At 46.1% G+C, this 23690-nt stretch overlaps 1 protein-coding gene across 3 annotated transcripts in view; it reads right to left on the bottom strand.

Annotated features, from left to right (window-relative positions):
- Positions 1 to 158: 158 nt before the first annotated feature.
- LOC149304373 (phosphatidylinositol 4,5-bisphosphate 3-kinase catalytic subunit alpha isoform-like) overlaps positions 159 to 23690 on the bottom strand; it is a 36376-nt gene continuing 12844 nt past the window's right edge. For 2 of the 3 annotated variants that reach the window (XM_089480100.1, XM_089480099.1), the window contains exons 7-23: positions 22723 to 22965; positions 20969 to 21054; positions 19721 to 19826; positions 18289 to 18441; positions 17234 to 17368; positions 14589 to 14713; positions 13724 to 13805; positions 12904 to 13068; positions 9811 to 9914; positions 8748 to 8919; positions 7728 to 7834; positions 6970 to 7091; positions 5678 to 5756; positions 4642 to 4812; positions 3604 to 3721; positions 3019 to 3170; positions 159 to 1127 (exon numbers count right to left, since the gene is read on the bottom strand). In XM_089480100.1, the coding sequence (XP_089336226.1) occupies positions 842 to 1127; positions 3019 to 3170; positions 3604 to 3721; positions 4642 to 4812; positions 5678 to 5756; positions 6970 to 7091; positions 7728 to 7834; positions 8748 to 8919; positions 9811 to 9914; positions 12904 to 13068; positions 13724 to 13805; positions 14589 to 14713; positions 17234 to 17368; positions 18289 to 18441; positions 19721 to 19826; positions 20969 to 21054; positions 22723 to 22965 (2406 nt within the window). In that variant the 3' untranslated portion in view covers positions 159 to 841. The remainder of the gene's footprint in view (positions 1128 to 3018; positions 3171 to 3603; positions 3722 to 4641; positions 4813 to 5677; positions 5757 to 6969; positions 7092 to 7727; positions 7835 to 8747; positions 8920 to 9810; positions 9915 to 12903; positions 13069 to 13723; positions 13806 to 14588; positions 14714 to 17233; positions 17369 to 18288; positions 18442 to 19720; positions 19827 to 20968; positions 21055 to 22722; positions 22966 to 23690) is intronic. The other variant, XM_089480101.1, reaches the window with a different exon arrangement.

Raw genomic sequence — 23690 nt, 5'->3', positions numbered from 1 at the left:
ACCAGCTCAAGGAAGAGGTGAAGCAACCGGAGAAAACCCAGGCTGGGTCCTATAGATTCATATGGGTCAGAAGTACTTTCCCCCTCCAAATTCACATTTTCTTTTATCATTTGTTTTCTTTCAAGAAAGAGATCAAGAGACAGACAGAGAGAAAATAATCATATTTTTTTCTTGGTTTTGAATTACGGACATTTTCAAGTATTGTCGCTTCCTTCTCCTGCCCGTTCCTCAACGCTAAAAGGCCCTCAGTCTTCCCTCCTTGGACCCGGACCCGGCTTTGCGTCCTACCTCTCCCCACTCTCCTCCCAGAGGGCCCCAAAAAGTGGGGAGAGATGGGGAGACATTCAAGTATAATGATGCCAAGCTGGGGGTGGCAGAGGGGGTCCTTGCTTCCTCTTTGCTTCAGGAATGAAGGTGGGGAAGAGAACCCCAATGTCACGAATGGGGCTGGGATACAGAGCCAAACCCAAACCAAGGTGCTAACAGACTTCCTTCTCTCTGGTTTCCGGCAGGCAATGGGGGGAGCCAAGGTGCCCTGCGCCCCATTCCCTGCCCCCCAACATCTGAGCCCCCGATCCCCTTCACGCGCCCCCAATGGGGCCCACCTATCCTCCCTTTCCTCTCCTTGCCTTTTCTCCAGGCACACCAGTGCTCCTGAGAGAAAACCAGGGACCCAGTTGCCTCCGGTACCCACGCCACAAGTGTCCCCCCTCTCCCCTTGGAGCTGGCAAGGAACCGACATCCCGGCCGAGTGCAGCCCCTGTTGCTGCCGGTTTCTGCGAAGGCTCCCGCATTGCGTCCTCTTCCCCTGCTGCTGGCGGAGGTCCCTCCCGCGGCCGCTTCAGTCGTGGTTGGCCTCGCTCAAGGGCATGTGGCGGATGGTGTGGAAGATCCAGTCCATCTTGGTGGTCCACCCGCCGTGGTGGGCCTCGTTCATCTGCTTGGTGAAGTATTCCAGGGCCTCCTGCTCCGACTTGTCCAGGGCCAGCGTCTTGCGCAGGTAGGCCACGTCGTCGAACGACTGGAGCTCGGGCATCCCGGACCCCAGCATCATGGAGAAGAGGTTGATCAGCAGGTTGGCGTGTTGGCGGATGGTCAGGTAGGCCTTGTAGCACATCTCCTGGAACCTGATTGGCAACCAGAGAGCGGGGAGAGTTCAGAACAGCATCAGAGAATCCCAGAGCTGGAAGGGTCTTCAGAGACCACCAGGTCCAACCTCTCAGCTCAGTATAGGATCTCCAGCTGAAGCATTCCCAATAGGTAACCCCACAGCCTCTTTTTGGAGATGTCCAGAGAAAGAGACCCCACCAGCTCTCTAGGCAATGGGTTTTGCTGCCCAATCGTCTTACTGTCACTAAGTTCCTTCCAATGTTCAATCAATACCTTCTCTTCCTGTACCTTCAAGCCATTAGACCTAGTCCTACCCTCTTTTGCTATTGCTTTCCACTTTCCCCCAGGAGCATTGTCTTTTCCAGTGAGTCCTGTCATCACTGGAAAGGTCCAAAGTATGGTAGCTTCATGTTGAGTCAGTTTGGCTTGTTCAGGCATGAAACTATCTTACATTTCTTTATAGCAGTCCGTTTTCTGTAGAACTCTCCTCCGGCACCACATTTCAGATGAGCTGATTCTCTTCCAGCTTTCACAGCCATACATAGAAAATGAAAATACAGTGGAACCTCACCATACGCGGGGGATCCGTTGCGGATCCCACCGCGTATGGCGATTTCCGCCTATGCTCGAGCCCCATTGTAAACAATGGGGCTCGTGCGCGGCGGCGCGGGCACACGCAGGGCGCAACGGGCGTGCACACCCATTCAATTGAATGGGACGGGCCGCCCCTTCCGCCCCGCGGCTTCAGCGCATATGCTCAAGGCCGCGTATGGCGCGCGCGCTTATGGCGAGGTTCCACTGTACTATAGAATGTAAGCCATGGCTGACCTGAGTTTGCAAGGCTTGAGCATGGTAGTTGATGACCGGGGCTTTGGGAGGTCTCTCATTTTCTTATTCAGGTACAAATTGCCCCCTCCTCTCAGTGACAGCCCTTGAGGCATTTCAGGAGGGCAATCATGTCTCACTCTTCCCTTTGCCATTCTGAACAAGTCCAGCTCTCTCAACTGTTCCTCATATATTCTGTTCACCAAACCAGCTGGGTTTCCAGATCTTTGATCATCTTGGTTGCCCTCTTCAACTCAGGACGACCCTCTGAATGAGAAAATGAGAGACCTCCAAAAAAACCCCAGTGATCAACTACCCTGCTCAAGTCTTGCAAACTCAGGTCAGCCATGGCTTCCATTCTATAGTACAGTCCTCCCTCCGAATTTTCAGGGGATCTGTTCCAGATCCTCTCCCCGTAAATTTGTAAATTCACGTATATTCAAGCCCCATAGTTTTGAATGGCTGCATGCTTCCATGTGCATGTGTCACAGGCGTGTGCACATGCACCATTAACTTTAATGGAAGTCGCCCCTCTGTGAATAATCAAAACCAGGTCCATGAAAATAGGGTGACACCTGTATTTCCAGTTTCTATGTATGGCTGTGAAAGCTGGACAGTGAAGAAGCCAGATAGGTAGAGAATAAACTCACCTGAAATGTGGTGCCAGAGGAGAGTAAACGGACTGACATAAAGAAATGTGAGTTTCCTCAGATCAAGTCTGAACAAGCCAAACTGACTCAACATGAAGCTAGCATACTTTGGACCTATCATGAGGTGACAGGACTCGGTGGAAAAGACAATGCTCCTAGGGAAAGCGGAAAGCAATGGCAAAAGAGGGAAACCGCAACAGAGGTGCATGGACTCTTATCAAGGAAGCCACAGCTGCTGCCCTGAGTTTGCAAGACCTGAGCAGGGCAATGGATAAGCAGGGCTCCTGGGGGTCTCTCGCTCTCAGGGTAGCCCACTGGACAGCAAATAACAGCAAACAAGACAAAGTGACGAAGGACTTTGTTTAGCAGAAGGGGAAGGGGGTATTATCTAAAAACCAACGAGGGAGACATAACAAGACGTGTCAGTTCCCACCTCTCAAACTCTTTGGTCTTGGTGCACTCCTGGACTCCTTTGCTGATGACAATGAGGAAGTCCTGGGTCAGGACGAAGGGGACGCGTTCCCGCTTGTAGCCAAACTTCTTCTTCTTGTGGTCCAGGAAATGCCCAAAGTCAATATGGAAGAGCTGCGGGAAGGAGAAGAAAGCAAATGGAAATGTCAGGAGTGGGACAGAGAGACAGATTACAAAACAGAAAGGGGGATACAGGATTGAAAAATGGGTTTATGGCAATTTGGGAAGTCTCAGGAGACTCTTAGGTCCCATAGTTTGGAACTTAATTCACACAAAAATATGCACATGGATTTTTTTAAAATGCAAAAAATAGAATTTCAGCACAAAGAAAACAAAGTTACTGCACAGAAAACTGCATTTTTCTGTGCAGAAACATTGCTTTCTGCACAGATATTTTATTTTCTGTGCAGAAATCTTGTTTTATGCAGACAATTTTTATGTAAAGAAAATAAAAACTGGCAGTTATTTGTCCTTGCTTAGGAGAGCGAACTTTATAAAAGATTTACACCCCGTGTGTGTTGGATAGAGTGGTAGGTAAACCACTCACCTGCCCATCGTCCTTGACCATGATATTGCTGTTATGGCGGTCGCCAATGCCCAGGATAAAGGTGGCCACGCAGTAACCGGCACAGGAGCGGGTGAAGAGGTCAATGGCCGCGTCGTAACTGAACCAGGTAGGGAGACATCATAAACACAAATTCACTCTTCACACACCAATATTTCCCACTCTATAAGATCATCTCCAGCCCTGATGTTTGCTGTCAGAAATAAGGGGATTATGTCTTCCCACTTACTTTGGGAAATATGATAAGGAACATTTAATCTAGCCTACTTGCTTCTAGCCAGAAAGTGGATGAAGAGCAGAGAGGAGGGTGAGCCATGGCACCGCAATGCCTGGAAAGGGAAGGAAGAAGCTAGCTAAAATAAATGCATAGACCTTTTGCAGAGCCTTTGTGAACTGCAGCATCAAATACACTTGTCCCTCCCTATTCCCTAAGGTTAGGGGCACAAGACCCCCATGAATATGGAAACACCACAAATAAGAAAAACGTCATGTTTTTACCTGAGCGGGCACCTCTCTAGGAATCTCTGGGTCCTCCAGGGCAACTCTGTGGTCAATGTCCAACAGACACTGGCCATAGAACTGCGCTGGAGGAGCTACAAAGGCCTAGTAGAGTGTCCTCTTTAGGAATCTCTAGGTCTTCCAGGGCAACTCTGTGGTCAATGACTGACAGACAAGATTTTAACATAATAATCAAATCCGTGAATCATCAAATCTGCAAATATCAAAGCCGCAAATATGGAGGGATGAGTGTAAATTAGCTGAGCTAGAGATGTGTGCTTTGTCCTTTCCTCTTGCCTGGGGCTGAGCCTATCTAAAATGGAGAATTTGACGCTTTGTTTCCCACTTAGAGATGACCTTTGAAAACCAGGGATCCTAAGATTTGGCCTGAGACCCACCCAGTGTCTGTCACCCTTTCCATCTGCCCCCAAACCGGAGATGCCCTTCTCTGGGATGGGGATCGGGAACAAAGCCCACAAAAGGGCCGCGGTTCATGCGTTACTGCGTCTCCCTTCGACTGACCCCTCTCCCTTGTTCTTGTCCTTCAGCCAGTGATGCAAGGCGTTGCTGTTGAACTGCAGTGCTCCCTTCAAGCCTCCTTTGCACTGGATCTGCATGATGGTGTGGGAGCTCTTGACCACCTCAATGAGGCCCACGCAATCCCCGATGGACAGGCAGCCGTACGGAAGCATCCTGCAAAGGGCCAGAGGGAAAAACGGGGCACAAAAGAGGGGAAGGCAATCCGTCAGACAAAGTACCCAAAGATGGAGACCCTATGTGTCTTGACAGCCATGTTTAGGGGAGTACTTTACTCTTTACACCCCTCTGTGGGCTTCCTAAAGACATCTGCTTGGTTACTATGAAGATACACTTTAGCTGTGGCGTTCTTTCATCACAAGCAGAAGGGCTGGACTAGATGACCCTTGGGCTCCCCATCTAACTCTATAATTCTATGAGTCTATGATTTTATGATTCCATTGCACTGCACTTGATTTGCACATTGAGCCACTTGCACTGGGACTGTTTGCCGCAAGACAACATCATATCATGGAAGTTCAGCCCTGAGATTTTTTAGGTGGCTAACTTCACGCCAACACAAAGCCAAACTGGTGGTTGAGCTAAATCACTGTTTTGGACTGCAACTCTCAGAATCCCCTGGTGGCCATGCTAAACAAGGGGATTCTGGGTGTTGCTCTGGTGGTAGGATGGAAATCGCTCACCCAATACTCCTGGGGCAGGGACAATATGACATTTATACCCTGAATTGAAAACCACCCATTAAATCTCCGTAGCTTAGTTTTCTATGGACTGGACCATCTCCAAGAAAATGATATTCTTCTGGCATGCATTTACTGAAGTAAAATTTCTTGGAGAGAGACAAGTTTTATATTTTATTTTTAAAATGCTGGGCCAAACTGGCAGGTTATGGGCAGACTGGGTGAGGGACTGCACAGTCCCAGGACCAGAGTGGTCTGCCCCAAATAAAGTCTGACCCCAGCCCCCTTCCCTCATTCCAGGCCTTGGCCTGGCCCCAGAGCAGTGAAAGTTGCTTCAATACCGTAAGTCCAGTCCTTGGTTCTGCCACATGCTCTCCATGATCCGAATGATTTGCAGCGTTAACATGTCTTGCCGAAGGTCTGGGGGTGACAGAAAATGAAATGTTAAGGCCTTTGGAGAATAAGGAGACTTTTTTTTACAGACACAATGGATCATCAAAGAAAAATAAATGGGTCTGAGAACAAATCAGGGCTGAACTTTCCCTAGAAGCTGAAATGACTCAACTGAGACAATGGTTCTTTGGATGCATCAGGAGATGATAAGACTTGCTAGGAAAGGTGACAATGGCCTCATTCCCACTTTTACAGATAAATCGGTGTGCGATCCGAACTGATGGATCGATTCGACAGCGGAGCGTGGTCCCCACTACGTTTGCCGCAATTGCACTTTTGGGGCAAAAATGATCTCTTAAATCAATAGTTTTCCTCCCAAAGACTTGAAGCCCTGATTAAAAGGTGGTTTCCCACTATATAGGGCTTTAAACAAAGAAAATTCTAATACACCAGTGATTGGCTGTAGAACATTAAATATATACATTTCTATTCATCTATTGGCTACAAAATGCATACATTTGGGTACCCCATGTGTGGATATTCTGTCTCTTCTTATCAGTCTTGTTTTAACTCTCAGTACCAGGATGTTCCCAAAGTGGCATTCCTTAACATTATCAATTCTGTCCTAATGCAGGCTCTGCATCAGTTTTATCACTGTATTGTTTATTGGGAATTTTAAGTTATTGTGTTGGAGGGAGGGATAATGGGTTTTATTCTATCTTATTCTTTACTATGTATTTATTCATATTGTAAGCCGCCTCAATCCATCCAGAGAGGCGGGATATAAAATTATTATTATTATTATTATTATTATTATTATTATTATTATTATTATTTAAATGGCCAATACAGCTACCCCTGAATGTTATTCCTCTCTCCCAGTCTCTCAATATTCCAAAAGTGGGGCTGGCAGCCGGTGGAAGTCATGGTCACGAGGTATTACTGAGTGTCTGCTATTGTGTACTTTCTTTTTAAAGGGTTACATGAGAGGGAAAGGGCTCAATCCTCTATGCCTGAACACTGATGCTGTGCAGGGGACTAACTTCAGGGAACAGATATTCCAATCCCGCTATGGGCAAGCCTGCCTGAGACACATAAAATGGCCATTGTTGGGGGAAATGGGCCCAAAAGGAGGAGCATTTTCAGCCTGGACCCCTGTTGTTCTTGTCTCATTTTCCCCGCTGTCCTTCCCCTTCACCCGGCCGCAACTTCTCTTCTCATCCAATCGTTCTGCTCTTACCGTCTCCGTTTTTAAATATGATCTCATGGTTCGTGAAGAGCAGTTCGGACATGATGTCGGGATTCTCCCAGTTGAGCCACAGCGGGCGCTTGGCGGAGGACATGATCCGGCACTCGTCCAATCTGGCGTGGAACAGGGATTATTTATTCCTTTATATCTGTTCTTAGCTCCAATAAATAAGACCATTAAAAGCACTTGAAAAGACTGAAGTAAAATATAAAGTCAGCCTTCCTTATCCACGGATTTTTTATCCATGGATTCAAGCATCCACAGCTTGAAAATATTCCAAAAAAAGTATAAATTCCAAATAGCAAACCTTAATTTTTTCACTTTATATAAGGGACACCACTTTACTATGCCATTGTATTTAATGGGACTCGAGCACCCACGGATTTTGTTGTCCACGGAGGGTCCTGGAATCAAGCCCCAGCGGATAACAAGGCCCCACTCTATATTATAAATTGTTGTTAAAATGCAGGTAAGCTATCCAGAAAATTATAACACCCTTTAAAACAAATCTGCCAAAAGATAAAAACCCGTAAAACAGCACAGCATTAAAGCTCTTGCAGCCAATTTCTAAATGCCTGTCAGAAGGGAAAAGTTCCCACTTGCCAATAGAAGGAGACCAAGGAAATATAAATATATTATTATCATCATCATCATCATCATCATCATCATCATCATCATCATCCTGATCCCCTTTCCTTCCTCCCTCCCTCGCCACCTCCGAGCCCTTGGATGGCCAAAGCTGACCTTACCGGAGGTTGCCCAGCTGGTGCACGGGGTTGAGAGGGCAGATGAAGCCCTGGAGCGCCTCCATGTAATCCGGCCTCCGCATCTGTTCGACCAGGAACTTCATCTGCATCTTGGTCGGAGGGTGAGCGGTGGGGAAGACGCCGAGAGGACGGGGACAGACACAGAACACAGACACACAGACACAAGACTGCTTCTGAGCATCAGCAAAATACTTCCTTTCAATGCCTCTGCTTGAAGCTCCATGGGGCACTGATTCATCTTTTAAACCAGCAGTTCCCGAAAGACCCTTTCACAGGGGTCGCCTGAGGCCATCAGAAAACACCTATTTTATATTATCATATTAATAATTTCATGGTTGGGGGTTACCACAACATGAGGAACTGTAGGAAAAGGTTGCGGCATTAGGAAGGTTGAGAACCACTGTTTTAAATAGACCTCTGTCCCTCCTCTACTGTTTAAGCCTTTTAAAACTATTTTTTTCTAAATCAGAAGTCGACTTCTGACCACTGCCTTTTTTGTTGTTGTTGTTCTGGGGCATTTTTGGCAGGCTGCGCAGCCCTTGGAGGGTCTTAGGGACAGAAATATACCCCCCCCCCCCAATCTGCCATCTCTGTCCAGCCCTGCTTTAATTCTTTCTTGCAGGGTTTTTGTCCTGCAACAGATCATCTGCTCAAGAAAGGAGACAGGGCCCTGAATTGAAGGGTTCCATAAACAGCCCCTGCCCCAGATTTTGTGGCCTGCAATGCAGGCTGCAGTGGACACAATTTGGTGAAATTGGGGCTGGTGGTGGTGCTAGTCAAAGTGATGTGCAGATTTAATTACGCCCCTTACTTTCTTCCTCCACAGATAGTCCAAGCCATAGGTAAACATGCCTGTGTGTTTGTGTGTGTGAGGGAGTGAGTGTGCAAGCAAGAGAGACTGAAAGAGCGCACACATGTGCTGATGTGTCTTGGCCCCTGTCCATGCCCTTGCCTTGAGATGGCTCACTGGACCACAAGGGAAGCGGGATCCCAGGTGTGTACCTTCTGTGTCTCATCCTTCTTCTCCTGCTTCAGGATATCAGTGAGGTTGATAAGTTTCTCCATGGCCTCCACCTGCCGGTTCAGGTGCTTCAGGTACATTCCACAGCCACGGCAGAAGGCTTCCAGCATGAGCCCAAAGCGCTGAGAGACCGGTTTGCTATGCATCTCAGACCTGTAGGGAGGCAAGAAGTTCTCTTTTGGAGCTTGCCAACCCCTTATGAAGGTGTGAAGGAAAAGCCCTGGTTGACCTGGAATCCCCCACTAACGCCATGTTGGGTAGCAGGGTCAAAATGCTGTAGAAACAGGTACTGGAAAGCTCCATGCACAGTGCCTGAAAAAGTACATTTGTCCCTCCATATTCGCTAGGGTTAGGGGTGCAAGACCTCCGTGAATATGGAAAAAGCACAAATAACAAAAACACCATGTTTTTACCTGAGGCAACACCTCTCTAGGAATTTCTAGGTCCTCCAGGGCAACTCTGTGGTCAACGTCCGACAGACACTAACCATAGAACTGCAATGGAGGAGCTACAAAGGCCTAGTAGAGTGTCCTCTCTAGGAATCTCTAGGTCCTCCAGGGCAACTCTGTGGCCGACGTCTGACAGATACTGACCATAGAACTGCAATGGAGGAGCTACAAAGGCCTAGTAGAGTGTTCTGTCTAGGAATCTCTAGGTCTTCTGGTGCAACTTTTAGTTACAGTTGACAATAGAGTTGCACTGGATGAGGACCTGGATATTCCTAGAGAGAACATATTAATCAAATCTGTGAATAATCAAATCCGCAATTATGGAGGGATGAGTGTACTTACACTGGCATAACCCCCAAGTCACCAAGGGGATTTCAGCCTTAATTGGCGGAAAGGCTTTTTGGCAATATTTAATATAAATAACCAAGATATACTTTAAGGCTCTTGCAAATGTTTTGCCAAATTCTGCCCCTCTGCCATCCAATCTTCCTCCACAGTCCCTTTCCCAGAAAATTTTTGTATGGACAAAAAATGTTTGTATGTACAGAGCTGTGTAAATAAAGTATAATAATAACAATAATAGCCCTGCACTCACTTGAGATGCCAGAAGTAGAAGTGCCCGATCCGCTGGTTCGTCAGCGCCTTCATGGTGAGGAAGCGAGCCAGAGGGTTGTCCAGGTACTGTTCGTATTTAAGAACCTTCCGGAAGGAGAATCAAAGTCGTCAGGTGGGTTTTTTCCTCTCCAGCTAAGGGGCAAAAAGGCGGGCAGGAGGGGTATGTGTAGCTCAAGGCGTTTGGCTGCCAGAGGCAAAGGCCAGGATGCAGTCCTCCCCACCTTCTGCCATGCTTTGTACAGAAAGTGGCCAGACTGCTGAGAAAGCCCAATTTTACACCAGCCTTAATCTCCACCAGACCTGAAGGTAGCAAAGCTAGCTCAGTTGCTGCAGAACCAACTCAATCCAGAGTAGGAAATAACCAGACGGCTCAGGAATGGACACTGGCACCCACCAGCATCGGCTCTGTGTGTCTGTATTTGTATGTATATATACACAGTCAAATATCTTTTGCTATGGTTCAACTGTATGCTTCTATGCCAGCATGTTATAGTGGTTTGAGTATTGGACTATGACTCCAGAGACCAGGCTCTGATTCCTTGTTTGGACACTGGGAGACCTTGGGCAAGAAGTCACACTCTCTCAGCCTCAGGGGAAGGCAATGGCAAACCTCCTCTGCACAAATCTTGCCAAGAAAACCCCATGATAGGATCGCCTTAGGGTCGCCATAAGTCAGAAATGATTTGAAGGCCCACAACAACAGCAACCTTACTCACTCTCTCAGCTACTTATCAGTTCTGTTTCAAGCTGAGAAACATCTGACTCATTATGACTAACTGGACATTCTCTTTTGCTAAAGGATTGCATGCAGTAGAACAGTCTGGACGACTATCGATAAACATAGATATGATGTATAAATATAAATATGTACACACACACACACACACACACACACAGCTTTCCGTGGAAAAATATAGCATGGGAAAATTTAATGCAGAAAGCATTTCTTTGCCACATCTCTGCCCAATACTATTCTTCAAACCATTAGTAATAACAACAACAACAATAATAATATTTATTTATATCCTGCCTTTCCAAGTAGATCGAAGCAGAGGGCTATTGCCCTCATTTGCCTCCCTGCATAGTTACACTCAAATTCTTCTAGTAATCCCAGCTAGAACTAACGTCATTTACATCAGACAATTACATCTAGTTAGGACAGAGGCCTGCATTTAATACCATGCAAGCAGAAAGTGTCTTATAACAATTAACTACTGAATGTAACGCCTCTTCAGACCACCATTTGTGCAGAAATGTTTATATCCTGCATGACTGCTGCCCCCTTCCTTTTCTTAAAAATATATTAATGCCTTTCCTGAAGATCTCCCTGAAGGTCTGATGGCATTTCATGCTCCAAAAGCGGAGTGAGAATCCTTGCAACCCTTTGAGGCAGCACTAGCCAACCGTGCCGGGTGCTTTGGGAACCATCAGATTCCTCAAAGGGGGTCTGTCACCGAGGAAAAGAACGAACAACTTTGCATGAAGAGGCTTCTATGGCTGAATCCCCAGTTGGGATGTCGCAGTGAAATGCGCTGTCAAATGTGGAAGCAATCACATAACTGTGACCAGGTTGCATGCAACGCCTCAAACTGTGACTCTCACCTTTCCGTTTGATTTGTTTGGTCCTTCAGTTTAAACACAAATACAGAAGGCATAGCAGCAAAGGGGAAAGGGTTCAACACAGAGCTTGGAAAAAAGACTTTTTGGGGGAACGGCAACTCCCAGAGAGAGGCAGTGTGGCACAGTGGTCTGAGTGTTGGGTTATGATTCAGGGTTTCATTCCCTGCTTGGCCATGAAATCCAGTGGGCGAACCTTGAGTAAGTCACATACTCTCAGCCTTAAGGGAAGGAATGGCAAACCTCCTCTGAAAAAATCTTGTCAAGAAATCTTGCCATAATAGGTTTGCTTTAGGGTCGCCATAAGTCTGAAACGACTTGGAGGCACACACACAACTCCCCGAATCCATCCAGCTAGCATGGGCATGCTGGCTATGAGATTCTGGAAATTGTTGTCCAAAAAAGCATACTTTCCAACCTCTGGCACAATCTACAATCCGTAAGTACATTTTCTTAGTTGTAACAAAGGCTGAAAGTCTCCCTATGTATAGCCCTGATATGCCAGGTTCCTTGTACCTGCTCTTTGCTCTCTGACAGCTGTCATCTCACACTGCATTGCCAACAGCAATAGTTACTGGGACAGTATAAGGCCACTGGTTTGCTTCTGGACAGAATTCAAGTGGAGGATATGACCGATAAAAATCTGGATGGCTGAAGTCCAGGCTGTCTCCTTGGGTATGTGGGTATGCCCAGGCCCTGAGGTCCTCAGAAGAGGACTGCCATCCCTCAGTCCCACCATCTCCACAGGCAAGGCTTGTAGTAACACCAGTCAGGGCCTTCTCAGTGATTATATTATATAGCAATCTGTAAACTATGCTGAGATCCGGTTCTGAGAAAAGGCAGGGGTATAAATAAAGTTAAAAAGAAAGAAGAGGAAGAGGAAGGAGAGGAGGAGGAGGAACAAGAAGAGGGAAAAGCAGAAGAAAAAGGAGGAGGAGAAAGAGAAAGGGGGAAAACAAGGGAAAAGAAAAAGGAAGAGGAAGAGGAGGAGAAAGAGGAAGAGAAGAGGGAAAAGAAGAATTAAAAGGAGGAGAAGGAGAAGGACAAAGAGAAAAAGAAGATGGAAAAGAAGAAGAAAAAGGAGGAGAAGGAGAAAGAGGAAAAGAAGAAGAAAAAGGTGGAGGAGAAGGAGAAAGAGAAAGAGGGAAAGAAGAGGGAAAAGAAGAAGAAAAGATGGAGGTGGGAAGAACAGGGAAAATATGAAGAAGAAAAATAAGAGGAGAGGGAAGAGGAAGACCAGGAGGAGAGGGAGAAAAAAAAGAAAAGGAGCAAGCAATGTGAAGCACAAGGTGTTTCCTCCAGTCTGGCTCTAAAGTCCCCAGAGATCATCTTATGAGGCTTTCCTCTTTAACAGGTGAGTCCCCTTAAGCCAATGGACCTTAGGCAAAGGCTCCTCTGCCTCTTGGGCTGGAAGGTGTACCCCTCCTTCTGGTGTCGCTTGGGGCTCCTCTGTTACCTGGACCAGTTGGATGAGGTACTGGGAGAGCTTGTCGTCCGTGAGCCCCTTCACCAGGCACTTGAGGGCAAACTCCCGCACCACTGGATCCGGGAAGTTGCAGTCCAGCAGTTCCATGGAGAGCTCCGGCTTGATGAGCGGCCATTCCCGCAAAAGGCAGTACATCTGGGACGGCACAGGAAAAAGGGGCATGGAAATGGAGATTAACAAACCAGTGATGTTTCCAAATGATGTCCCCAACCCACACCTGCCAACTATCCTGATTGTCTAGGGGCAGTCTCATAGAATCATAGAGTTGGAAAAGACCACAAAGGCCATTCAGTCCAACCCCCTTCTGCCATGCAGGAACTCTGCATCAAAGGAGCCCCTGTGACAGTTGGCCATCCAGCTTCTGTTTAAAGACCTCCAAGGAAGGAGACTCCATCACTCTCCATTGAGGTAGTGTATTCCAATGTTGAACAGTCCTTACTCTCAGGAAGTTCCTCCTCATGTTGAGCTGGAATCTCTGTTTCTGGAGCTTGCATCCATTGCTCCATTGGGCCCTAGTCTCTAGAGCATCAGAAAACAAGCTTGCTCCCTCTTCAATATGACAACCCTTCAAGTATTTAAACAGGGCTATCATATCACCTCTTAATCTTCTCTTCTCCAGGCTAAACATCCCCAGTTCCCCAAGTCGTTCCTCATAGGGAATCATGGTTTCCAGACCCTTCACCATTTTAGTCGCCCTCCTCTGGACAAGCTCCAATTTGTCAACATCATGTTGTTGTTGCTATTGGCTTTAATTTTAATGTGTTACTTTGAAGATCTGAGTCCAACTCACCTGCGCCACTTCATCTCGTGAATTCCACTTGACGGACAGTAATAATTTGGGGAGGGTCTCTGGTATGTTGACACAGTAGTGCCTGGAAGGAAAAGAGGGAGCAGGTGAGGCCCAGTTTCCCATGTCTTCCCACCTGTGAACACAGAACTCTAGCCACACTGGAGACATAACCTGGTTTGGCACCGCTTTAACTGCCCTGGCTCAAGGCTGTGGAATTCTGGGAGTCAGAGTTTGTTGTGGGCACAATAATCAAGCTATTTTTGTCCCCATATCATGCAGAAAACTCTTCAACTGCATGGCAATACACAAAAATACCCCTAACCCTACAAGCACCCAAACCCTGCTGTGCGCTCAAGTCACTCCAGACTTATGGCAACTAAGACAATCTTAAAAACACAGGGGTTTCTGTAGTTGAGAGCGTATGGGGGAAATTGTGAGGTTCAAAAGGCGTTGTCCAGGGACAGGTGTGCGACCGCAGCTAAGATATTCACAACAACATCGCAATCTAATGGGTCCGGCAACAAATCATTCCTGAGTCAACCAAGGTCACCTATGGCCAAATGGGGAATCAAACCCTGGTCTCCAGACCACTAGACGACACTGCCTCTCACTCTAACCCTGTACTACCCCAAAATCTCCATTTTCCTCTGAAATCCTTCTCAAAATGGCAAAGGAAGGGATGCAGCATCACTCCCTGTCGCCATTTGGAGAGGGAGTGCAGAGGAAAATGGAGCTATTTCCAACTGTTGTGTGGGATTGTGTGGCTTGCAGGGTGACCCAGGGTAATGGGTCCCTGGCCCCCAAGCAGTCCACTCAAACAGCCCTACTCCCATAGGGCAGACTGGGGAGACCTTGCCCCACACACCTGTGTCTCCAGAGGAAGTCCTTTTCTTGCTCAGTGATCTCTGAAAGAGGGTCCCGGTTGCAGATATTCCGCAGCTGTTCCAGTTCGCTTTCATCGAGAGAGCTGTCTCTGGCCAAGCGGTTGCTCTGGAAAGAAGAAGGGAGGGGGGGAAGGACACGATCAGGCTGGCTCCCGTTTCATTGCTTCCCTCCTTTTTCAGGTATAAACACCCCCAAATGCCTCCCCTTGAAGCCAAAGGCTCTCAAAGCAGGTAATAAGCAAGATCTCAAGCAAGGCTTCAGCACAGAGAAGGAGAATGGGCTGCATGCAGACTTCTGTCCGTTCTGCAAAATCCCTAAGAATACCATCCCCAAAATCCTAAACCCCTCCCAAATTTTTCCAGACAGCTTTTTTTGCCCAAATATTGCCCCAAATTGATGCAAAACTGCATGATAGTTTTACTTATTTTGCCTCCCCTGACAACTTCCTAAAATGATCCAAAATGGGATGAAACCAAAAGTGGCATTGCATCCTTTCCAGGTCAGGGAAAACACACCTGTGCATCCTTCTGGGTGGGACACGGGGGGCCAAAATTTGCCCCCAATTCCCCCATGAAGTCCCTCACTCCTGCTTAAGCACAGGGGAAACCATTTCGAATCCATGCGTCCTGCTTTATTTTCCCCTGCCAGCTCTTAGCTATATATATATATATATATATATATATATATATACACACACACACACACACACACACACATATACATATACACAAACACACACACTCTCTCTCTCAGCTAGAAAAGCTTTTGCTATGGAAACAAGGGAATTTCTTCCTCGCTTGCTTCCTTAAAGAGAATTCAATGGCTTTGTGTTATCTAACTACCATAGTAGCCTTTTTCCCGTCTTGTCACCTGTCTCTTGCTTATCAAAAATGTTCATATCCCATTCTGCATCACAAAATCTCAAAGTAACGTACCAATAAAGCCAATACAAGAAGATTAAAGCAAAGCTGTTTAAACATCTGAAATACGGAAATTCTTTATTTGAAAAATGACACTCAAAAGAAGAGGCGAAGAAGAGAACAAAGAAAGAAGGTGATTCAATGATGGAGATTTTCAAAGAAGTCAACAAGAACTTAAGAAGAAAGGAATAAGAAGACCGACAAGCGGATGAGAAAACGAAGGGGGGAAAACCATAGAATATATATTTCTTTTTAGCCAAATGAATTTTATTACCAATGTGTGGATTGTAAACAGGAATAAAAATTAGATTGAGAACAAAATGAAGCAATAAAAATAATTTCAAATTTGCTGAACGCGTCGGGAAGTTAAAAGCCGGCTGAGACGAAAAAGGCCTCTTCTCCATTTTCCCCCCGCTTTAAATTTTTGAACTAAAATGTTTGAACTAAAACAATTTTGAAAGCCATGAGCCTCAACATTTTTGAGTCAAGCAGTTAGGCCCCAAAGGCTTTTAGTCAGGAGTCAGGTTTTGACAGCAGCATTGGCGCTAATCCCACCATTAGCTGAGAAGGCCCTAATTATATATCATGCCCAAGCCTCCTGGCATGGGATGAACTGTACAGACGCAGAAAGACTTATCTTGGAAGGCCTCATGTCCTTCCTCTATTCCATCCCAACAGATCCATCCTCCTCCCTTCAGGCAACAAATATATTTAAAAATGCATTTAGAAATGGGGGAGATTTCTCCCAGGGCCTCTGGATAAAGAAAAAGCCATCTTAGGAGCCAGAAGCGCCAGATGTCCATGAAGGAATGGTAAAGAGAACACAAAATTCATGGCTGGAATGTATTGCCACAAGATGCGATGGCAACGACTGCCAGCGCAGATGGCTTTTGGAAAGGGCAAGAGCAAACTCCTGGCTGTTGGCTTCTGACAGATATCTGGGACCTCCCTGTTTAGAAAAAATATCTCTGAATGCAAACATATTGCCTTCAGGTCCTGGTTCCTGGTGACTCTGGCTCTCCTGGACCAGTCTGAAGAAATGCTGAGGCTTCACAGCGTTGCTTCGTTGGGTTCTGGCAGGTTTGGCCAACTGTTCCTTTCTTTCGGCAGGATGTCTGTAGAGATTTCTCAGGTCTTGACTGGGGCTCTTTTGAACTGGAGCGTAGTTTGCTGGGATAGCGCTCTGGTTAGAAGAGCAATCTGCTCCTCTCTGGTTTTTATTTATTTATTCGTTTTAGGGAGAGTGTTATGGTCCAAAAGTGCCATTGCACCAACGCACTCTGCCTCTAAAAATATTTTAATTATTTTCTTGTCTCAGTAATCGTTTTAATGATCTCAATTGTATTTTATTATAGTTATTGTTATGTTTGTACTTATTGTTGTTGATTTGGGTTTGTTCTGTCATGCCAAGGAATTTAAAAGAAACCCACTGAAGAATGTAAATAAAATGTTGAAGCTGATGCCAGAAAACAGTCCGGGGCAATGAATATGTAATTTGGATATTTTAGGAGGGAAACCAGAACTATACCAACAAATATTAAATCCCCCAGTGCATTTGCCTGGTCTAGGAGAGTCCCACATCAAACATTTGCTTGCTCTAACAATGAATCCAGGGCCGTCCTGTCTCTCCCTTTAGTGCCTGAGGCACAGATAATGGCAGAGGGGATGCCAACTTTATTTTTTGGGATGAGACCAGAGCGCTTACCAGTCCCACCATGCAATAGTTGAGTCCCAGTTCCCGAGACATGGCCCGGTTGGCATGCTCCTCGATTTCCGCAGGGTCGGCAAATTTCACCGTGTGGCTGAACCAGGTGAACTCCAGCTCAAGGCAGGGGGTCTCCTGCAAAAGGGGGAAAAGGGGGGGGCAGCGCATTACAACGGCCCACATCAGAGACCCACAATACTCCTCCTTAGTGTGGATGCACCAGCAGATTGGGCCTGACTTGGTAGACCCAGGAATATGGGTCACACAGACACTTTTGAGAAGGACAGCTTGCGTACCTGTAAAGGTTTTTCTTCATGTGGTCATCTGCAAATTCACACAAATGGGTTCCTCTGCACCTGTGCAGTAAAGCTTTACTGCGCAGCTGCAGAAGAACCCATCTGCGTGATTCACAGTGACCACGAAGAAGAAGAAGCCATTTCTTTTTCATGTTAGGAGGCCCAGCCATGGTTATTAGTGTTTCCACTAATAGAGGACCGAGGAATAGAGGACAGTTTCCCAACAACATGTAGGGATGTGTCTTTAAGTGGGAAGGATACAACAATGAAGGATGGAAAGACTGAGATTACAGGTGAGTCAAGAAGAATTGCACTGAAAGAAGCTAAAAGTGGCAGGGGTGCAAATGGTATAAAACCCCACATCAGATAGCAATGATACATTAAAAAAAGTTTTCTCCAAATTGCTGGCATGGATGTGGACAAAAAAGAAACATACATTTATATGTGGTGGGAGTGCTATATTAAATATAATAAGACTCGCCAATATTTCTTTTCAGTGTCAGGAGGAATTTTGTTTAACATGTTCAATAAATATTATTTCAGGCCTCATTTCATATTTTGTCTGCAACATCTTCTCAATCAATATGTGGACTTGTTTCCAATATTTTTTCAACTTTGGACAGCGCGACCAAACATGCAGCCAAGTCCCTGATGCCTCGATTCCTATAAACCTTTGCGTTGCCAACCAACAAGTTGGGCATCATTTGGGCAGCTTGAGAGGGCTGCTAGGAGGCCTACAAAGGATGGCCAGGGTCTCACCTTGTTGGGGTTGGATCCCCCCACGCCAATGGGGTTCAGCAAGTCCTCCAGTCCGTGAGGGACAGGCCAAAGGTTCAGTGCCATCTTCCCAGCCACAAGAGTGTCTTTGTAGTCAAAGAGGTTGACATTGCCCCAAGCCAAGGGGCAGTGCTCCTGCCAAGGAAGGGTGGGAAGCAGGGAGACCGTGAAGGGTTGGTAGGCACACAGCCAGAAAGGGAGAAGATATACGTTTATTTGTACAGCATACATACGCCATTACAAAAAGTAATCCGTATAAAGCATAAAACATACAAATCAAACACACTGTAAAAACAATACATTGCATTACAAAGTTAAAACCATCTTTTAAAAAAACAACAACCACAAGGGCTCAGATGAATCTAAACCGGCGCCAGAACCAGATACACTAAAACTATATACCGTTGGTTTGCAAAGCTGAAGATATTAAAAAACAGTTGGGGTTCGAATCTATCCTGCAACTCATCTTTACAAAGCTTCCTCTTTATAAATGATGCTTTAAAACAGGGGTAGGCAACCTTTTAGAGCCGGGGGCCGGGTTGCTGTCCCTCAGACAACTGGGGGGGCGAAGCCAAAAAATAAATAATTAAATAATTTTTTTAAAAATTAAATATATAAATAAACCAGGACAAATGTATGACAAAATTTTCAAATGGAAGACACTTTTTTTTAAAAAATAGAGGACACGCGAAAAAATTTGCTGATTTTTTAAAAAATGTTAATATAAATGCATGTTTCTGAGGCTTCTATAGACAGTTGCCCCTCAAAGGCCCCGTCGGCAATCGGCGGCAGGACTGGGCTGGGGCCGGTCCCAAGGCCTTGCCGGGCCGCATCCGGCCCGCGGGCCGCAGGTTGCCTACCCCTGCTTTAAAAGCAAAACAGACTACCTTTCCAGAAATGCTTGGATCGGTGTCCCCTAGTAAAAAAAGTGTTCAAATATGAGTCCAAGTTGTTTGGTACCAGCCCAAAGTCTTGGAATAAGGCATTTCGTGTATCTTTATAAATTGAGTTAGATCTTCAACTTTCTTCCCAAATGGTCCTTTGATAACGCCTTTGCACCACGGCTGCGGTCACTGACTGACCACGAAGGGCTGTGAAGGCATATATCTCTGTTTGAAGTTAGTTATATTATTTAGATATTGTGGGTCACTTCTTTGGAAAGGGAGTTAGATCCAGAAGGGCTTCCTCTTTTGCCTCAACTGGTCTCATCATACAGACGCATATATTGTAATAGTACATTTGTAGCTAAATTTTATTTTAAGTTTTGTTAGCCATGGTGGGTCCCCTCCCTTGCAGGAGAAAGGCAAGGTATAAGTTAAAGAAAGAGAGAAATATTGATACTATTATTAACATTATTATTATTATGCAAGGGGATCTTGCATCTCCTTACAGGAGGGTGAACAGGTGGACTCACCTCCTTTGCTCCCTTTCGGCCCTTCACAGAACAAATGGAGACACAGAGGCGGGCCGCTCGGGGCAGGTCAGGCAGATAAATGTCGTACGACAGCCATTCGTTCCACCTGGGGAACGAGACAAGGACACAATACAGAGCAAGCAGAGATGCCCACCTGCACCCCAGTGCCACCTTCACAGCAGCTCTGAACCCTATTGTCCCTGTGGCTGGTTCTTTTCTGCCTTTAAGCTGACTCTGACTTATTGCAACTCTCCTAGGGATTTCTCAGCAAGAGGAGCCTTTCCATCATTCTCTTCCTCTGATGCCAAAAGACTGAGATTTGTCCAACGTCAACCAGTTGAGTGGGGATTTGAACTGTGGTCTCTACAGTCCTAATCCAATACTCAAACAACCACACCACTGTGAAGTTGAAGGCTTTCACGGCCAACATCCATAGTTTTTTGCAGGTTTTTCGGGTTATGAGGCCATGTTCTAGAAGAGTTTTGCCAGCATCTGTGGCTGGCATCTTCAGAGAACGCTGGCATGGAAGAGAGTGGGGTGTATATACTGTTGGTTGAGTGGAATGATTTCCATGTTAATCTGTGTATTGTTCTGTAGTTGAATGGAAAGGTCTCAGGGGTGGGGTGGTTTTCATTTGCATTTGCTGGGTCTTGAATTTGGTGTTTTTCAGGACTGGTAGCCAAACCTTGCTAACTTTAAGGTTTCTTCTTTCCTGTTGAAGTTGTCCAAGTGTTTGTGGAATTCAACGGCTTCCCTGTGCATCTGGAAGCTGTTGGCATGGTCCAGAATTCCAGTGTTTTCCAAACAGTGTTTTCTGCCCAGGATGGTTTGTGACATGTTCTGCTACGGCTGATTTTTCTGGATGAGCCAGTCTGCAGCGTCTCTCGTGTTCCTTGATTTGTGTTTGGCCGCTGCGTTTGGTGGTCCCTATGTACAGCCAGAAAAATCAGCAGTAGCAGAACATGTTATAAATCATCCTGGGCATAAAATGCTGTTTCACCCAACAGTATATATACCCCACTCTCTTCTCAGGAAAGAGGCTGAGAGTGTGTGGTTGATTTCTGTAACTGAGCAGGGAGTCAAACCCTGGTCTATCTATCATGTCTACGGCTGCTAAGAGGTGTCCTGGGAGCTATAGTTCCCAAAAATAAAATGGAACTCTCTCAAGCTCTGCAACTCTCGGATTTTGGTTTGAGTTACCTTCCACTGTTACCTCTCCTCCTTCCTGGCACATTTCATCACACTTACCGAGGGTTGGAGCACGGGACACGCTGGGTATTGACGTTATCACAAAGAGGTTCGCCACCATGGAAGATTCCTGTCCGGACGTAGATCTAGAGAGAGGAGGAAGGAAAGAGGATGAAGAGAAATTAGGAGGGCACCCTGCTCTTGAATCACCAGCCTCTTCCCTTGCTAGAAGACCCAAGCAGACAGTCATGCTCTTCACATTTCTATGTATGTGAGTTGTATGCCTTCAAGTCATTTTTGACTTATGGCAATCCTAAGATGAGCCTCTCATGGGGCTTTCCTGGCAAGTTTCTTCAGAGGGGTTTTGCCATTGCCCGAGGCTGAGAGGGTGACCTGCCCCAGGTGACCCAGTGGGTTTCATGGCCAAGATGGGAACCGAACCCTGGTCTCCAGAGTCGTAGTCCAACGCTCAGACCACTATGCCATGCTCTAGCCCTCTAAAATTTCCAGTTTGTTTGGAGAAGAAACAAGGGACTCAGAAAAGCTGTTGTGTGTGTTGCTCCTTTTCAGGTTCTCAGACTTCACCTACTCCTTCTCCAGGGAATGGTGGCTGCAAACCTGAACCCAAATTTTCCATCCTACCTAAATCTTACTTCAAAACTCAGCATTCCAGGCTCACCAAGTGCATTTGGGCTTTGGGGTTGTTATGTGCCATTGTGTTGTTGTTATATGCCTTCAGCTTCACTGGCTGAGGAACCTTCCTCTGTGTCGCTCACCATTGCAAACAATAGACTGTGAGAGCCTTTTCTGCAGCGGCACCCGGATTGTGGACTATCGTCTCCTTAGAGGCCCTGTTGGCACCAACACTGGAATTTATCACACAAAGGAGATCAGGAGTTTATCCCACAAATATCCCGGAAAAAGCATGTAATTACACATAACGATTTCACACGACACAGCACAACGACGCTGCCATTAAAGTGGTCACAAAGAAGCATTAATGTGCATCTTTTTACTTTCAGGATTTCAGCGACAATGCATTTCCAATATCACTTTATGTGCGCAGTTGCGTGTGATAATCATTCATGCAATTACTCACCATTTTTGCTTGATCTGCTGGATGCTTTAAATGGGCAATAATCACTCTTCATGCCCCAGTGTGATAAACCCCTGTGCCATTTTGGTGCCAAGTTTTTTTTAATGACTTTTTATTAAAGCCTTTTGGGTCTCATTTATTGATTTTGTCCTAAATCTGCTGTTTGAGCTGTTTGACAGTGAACTGGGCTGCCTCAGAGGATGGTGGGCTCTCCTTCTTTAGAGGTCATTAAAAACAAAGGGTGAATGGCCATCTTTAGGAAGTGCTTTAGTTGTAGGTTCCTGTATGGCAGAATGGGGTGGCATTGAGGTCTCTTCCAACTCTATGATTCTGTAATTCTATACGCATCTTTAAATTACTTTTATCTGCAGTTGGGAATTGTCAGGAGCACAAGAAAGGGAGCAAACAAGAAGAAAAGACTTTTGAATGGGGCTGCCCTTCCTGCAGTATACAGTCACCTCTTCATTTTCACAGGGGATCTGTCCCGGACCCCCCACGAAAATGGAAATCCGCCAATATTCCTTGGCTTGAATGGCGGCATGCTCCCGTGGCCACCCAGAGGCACGCCCCCCATTTTATGTCCCTTTGTTTGCCTCTTGCGAGTAAACGAGGAATGCGGATTCAAAGTCTGCACAAACAGAGGGGCAGCTGTAATCCAAATCGTGCAGCACCTTGCCCCCTTCCCAAAAGAGAAGCCGAGCACCCGCTCCCTCCTGACCTTATCTATGTCCCGGATGTTGACGTTGACGTAGGTGGCGCACAGGATCTTGATCCGCAGGAGGCTGTTGATGGACCAAAGCGACTTGCTAGGAACGTCGCCGTTGACATGCGTGGAGGTGGCCGAGCGCCGGGCATAGGAGGGCAGCACGAAGATGTTGGCGGGCAGCTGGCTGTAGAGGCTCTCCTTGCTCATGAGCATCAAGTGCGGCAGGCGGCCGATGGTGATGCAGTTCCTCATGTACTGTGGCAGGAAAGAGATGGCAAGGTTGGCGTTAATTGGGGGGCATGTGGCCCTTGGAACCTCAAGGGTTGACCCCAAAGCTCCTCAAAGCCTCCAGGCACAGCTTTTAAAATCCACACTGATTTTCAAGGTATATACTCAACTATAAATTGACCGCATGTATAAGTCAGAGGCAAATTTTGGGGCCAAGATTATGGATTTTGATATGACTCATGAATAAATTGAGGATAAATCTTAGGGGCATGTAACAAAAAGTGTAAACAATGAACTTTACTGTCTTCACACAGAAATGTTTTATTCTAAGCCCGATTCTTCTTGGTACTCCTTTGAAGAAAAGGATCAAAGAGGTGCCACCACTGCCATTTTCCTGCTGAAGAAATCAAAATGGTGGAAAGAATAGAGGGGTTTGGTGCTTCTTTTCTTTGCTCTCGGGATGAACTAAACTCTTACCTTTCACCACTCTACTCAGAGAAGGGAAAGAGTTAAAATATAGTACTTAAATTGACTCATAGATAACTCGTCCCAGTTTTATGGGGTCAGTTCATTGACTAAAATTTGTAAACGTATACATGAGTATATACAGTACTTTTTGGCTACAAATACAGCAGTTTACTTCCCCATACAGAGAGCCTTCCAACTTGCCCTCCCAAAAGCCTCAAAATAAGAAAGGATGTGAAATTTCCCTATTAATAGTAATCCTATTACTATTAAGAATGCCGTTCTTG

This window comes from Sceloporus occidentalis, unplaced genomic scaffold (genome assembly GCF_023333645.1).
Source record: "Sceloporus occidentalis isolate IW3139 unplaced genomic scaffold, rSceOcc1.0.p SCAF_14, whole genome shotgun sequence".
NCBI lineage: Eukaryota > Metazoa > Chordata > Lepidosauria > Squamata > Phrynosomatidae > Sceloporus > Sceloporus occidentalis.
The sequence above is the reverse complement of the archived record's forward strand: the minus strand, read 5'-3'. Positions and strand labels throughout refer to the sequence as shown.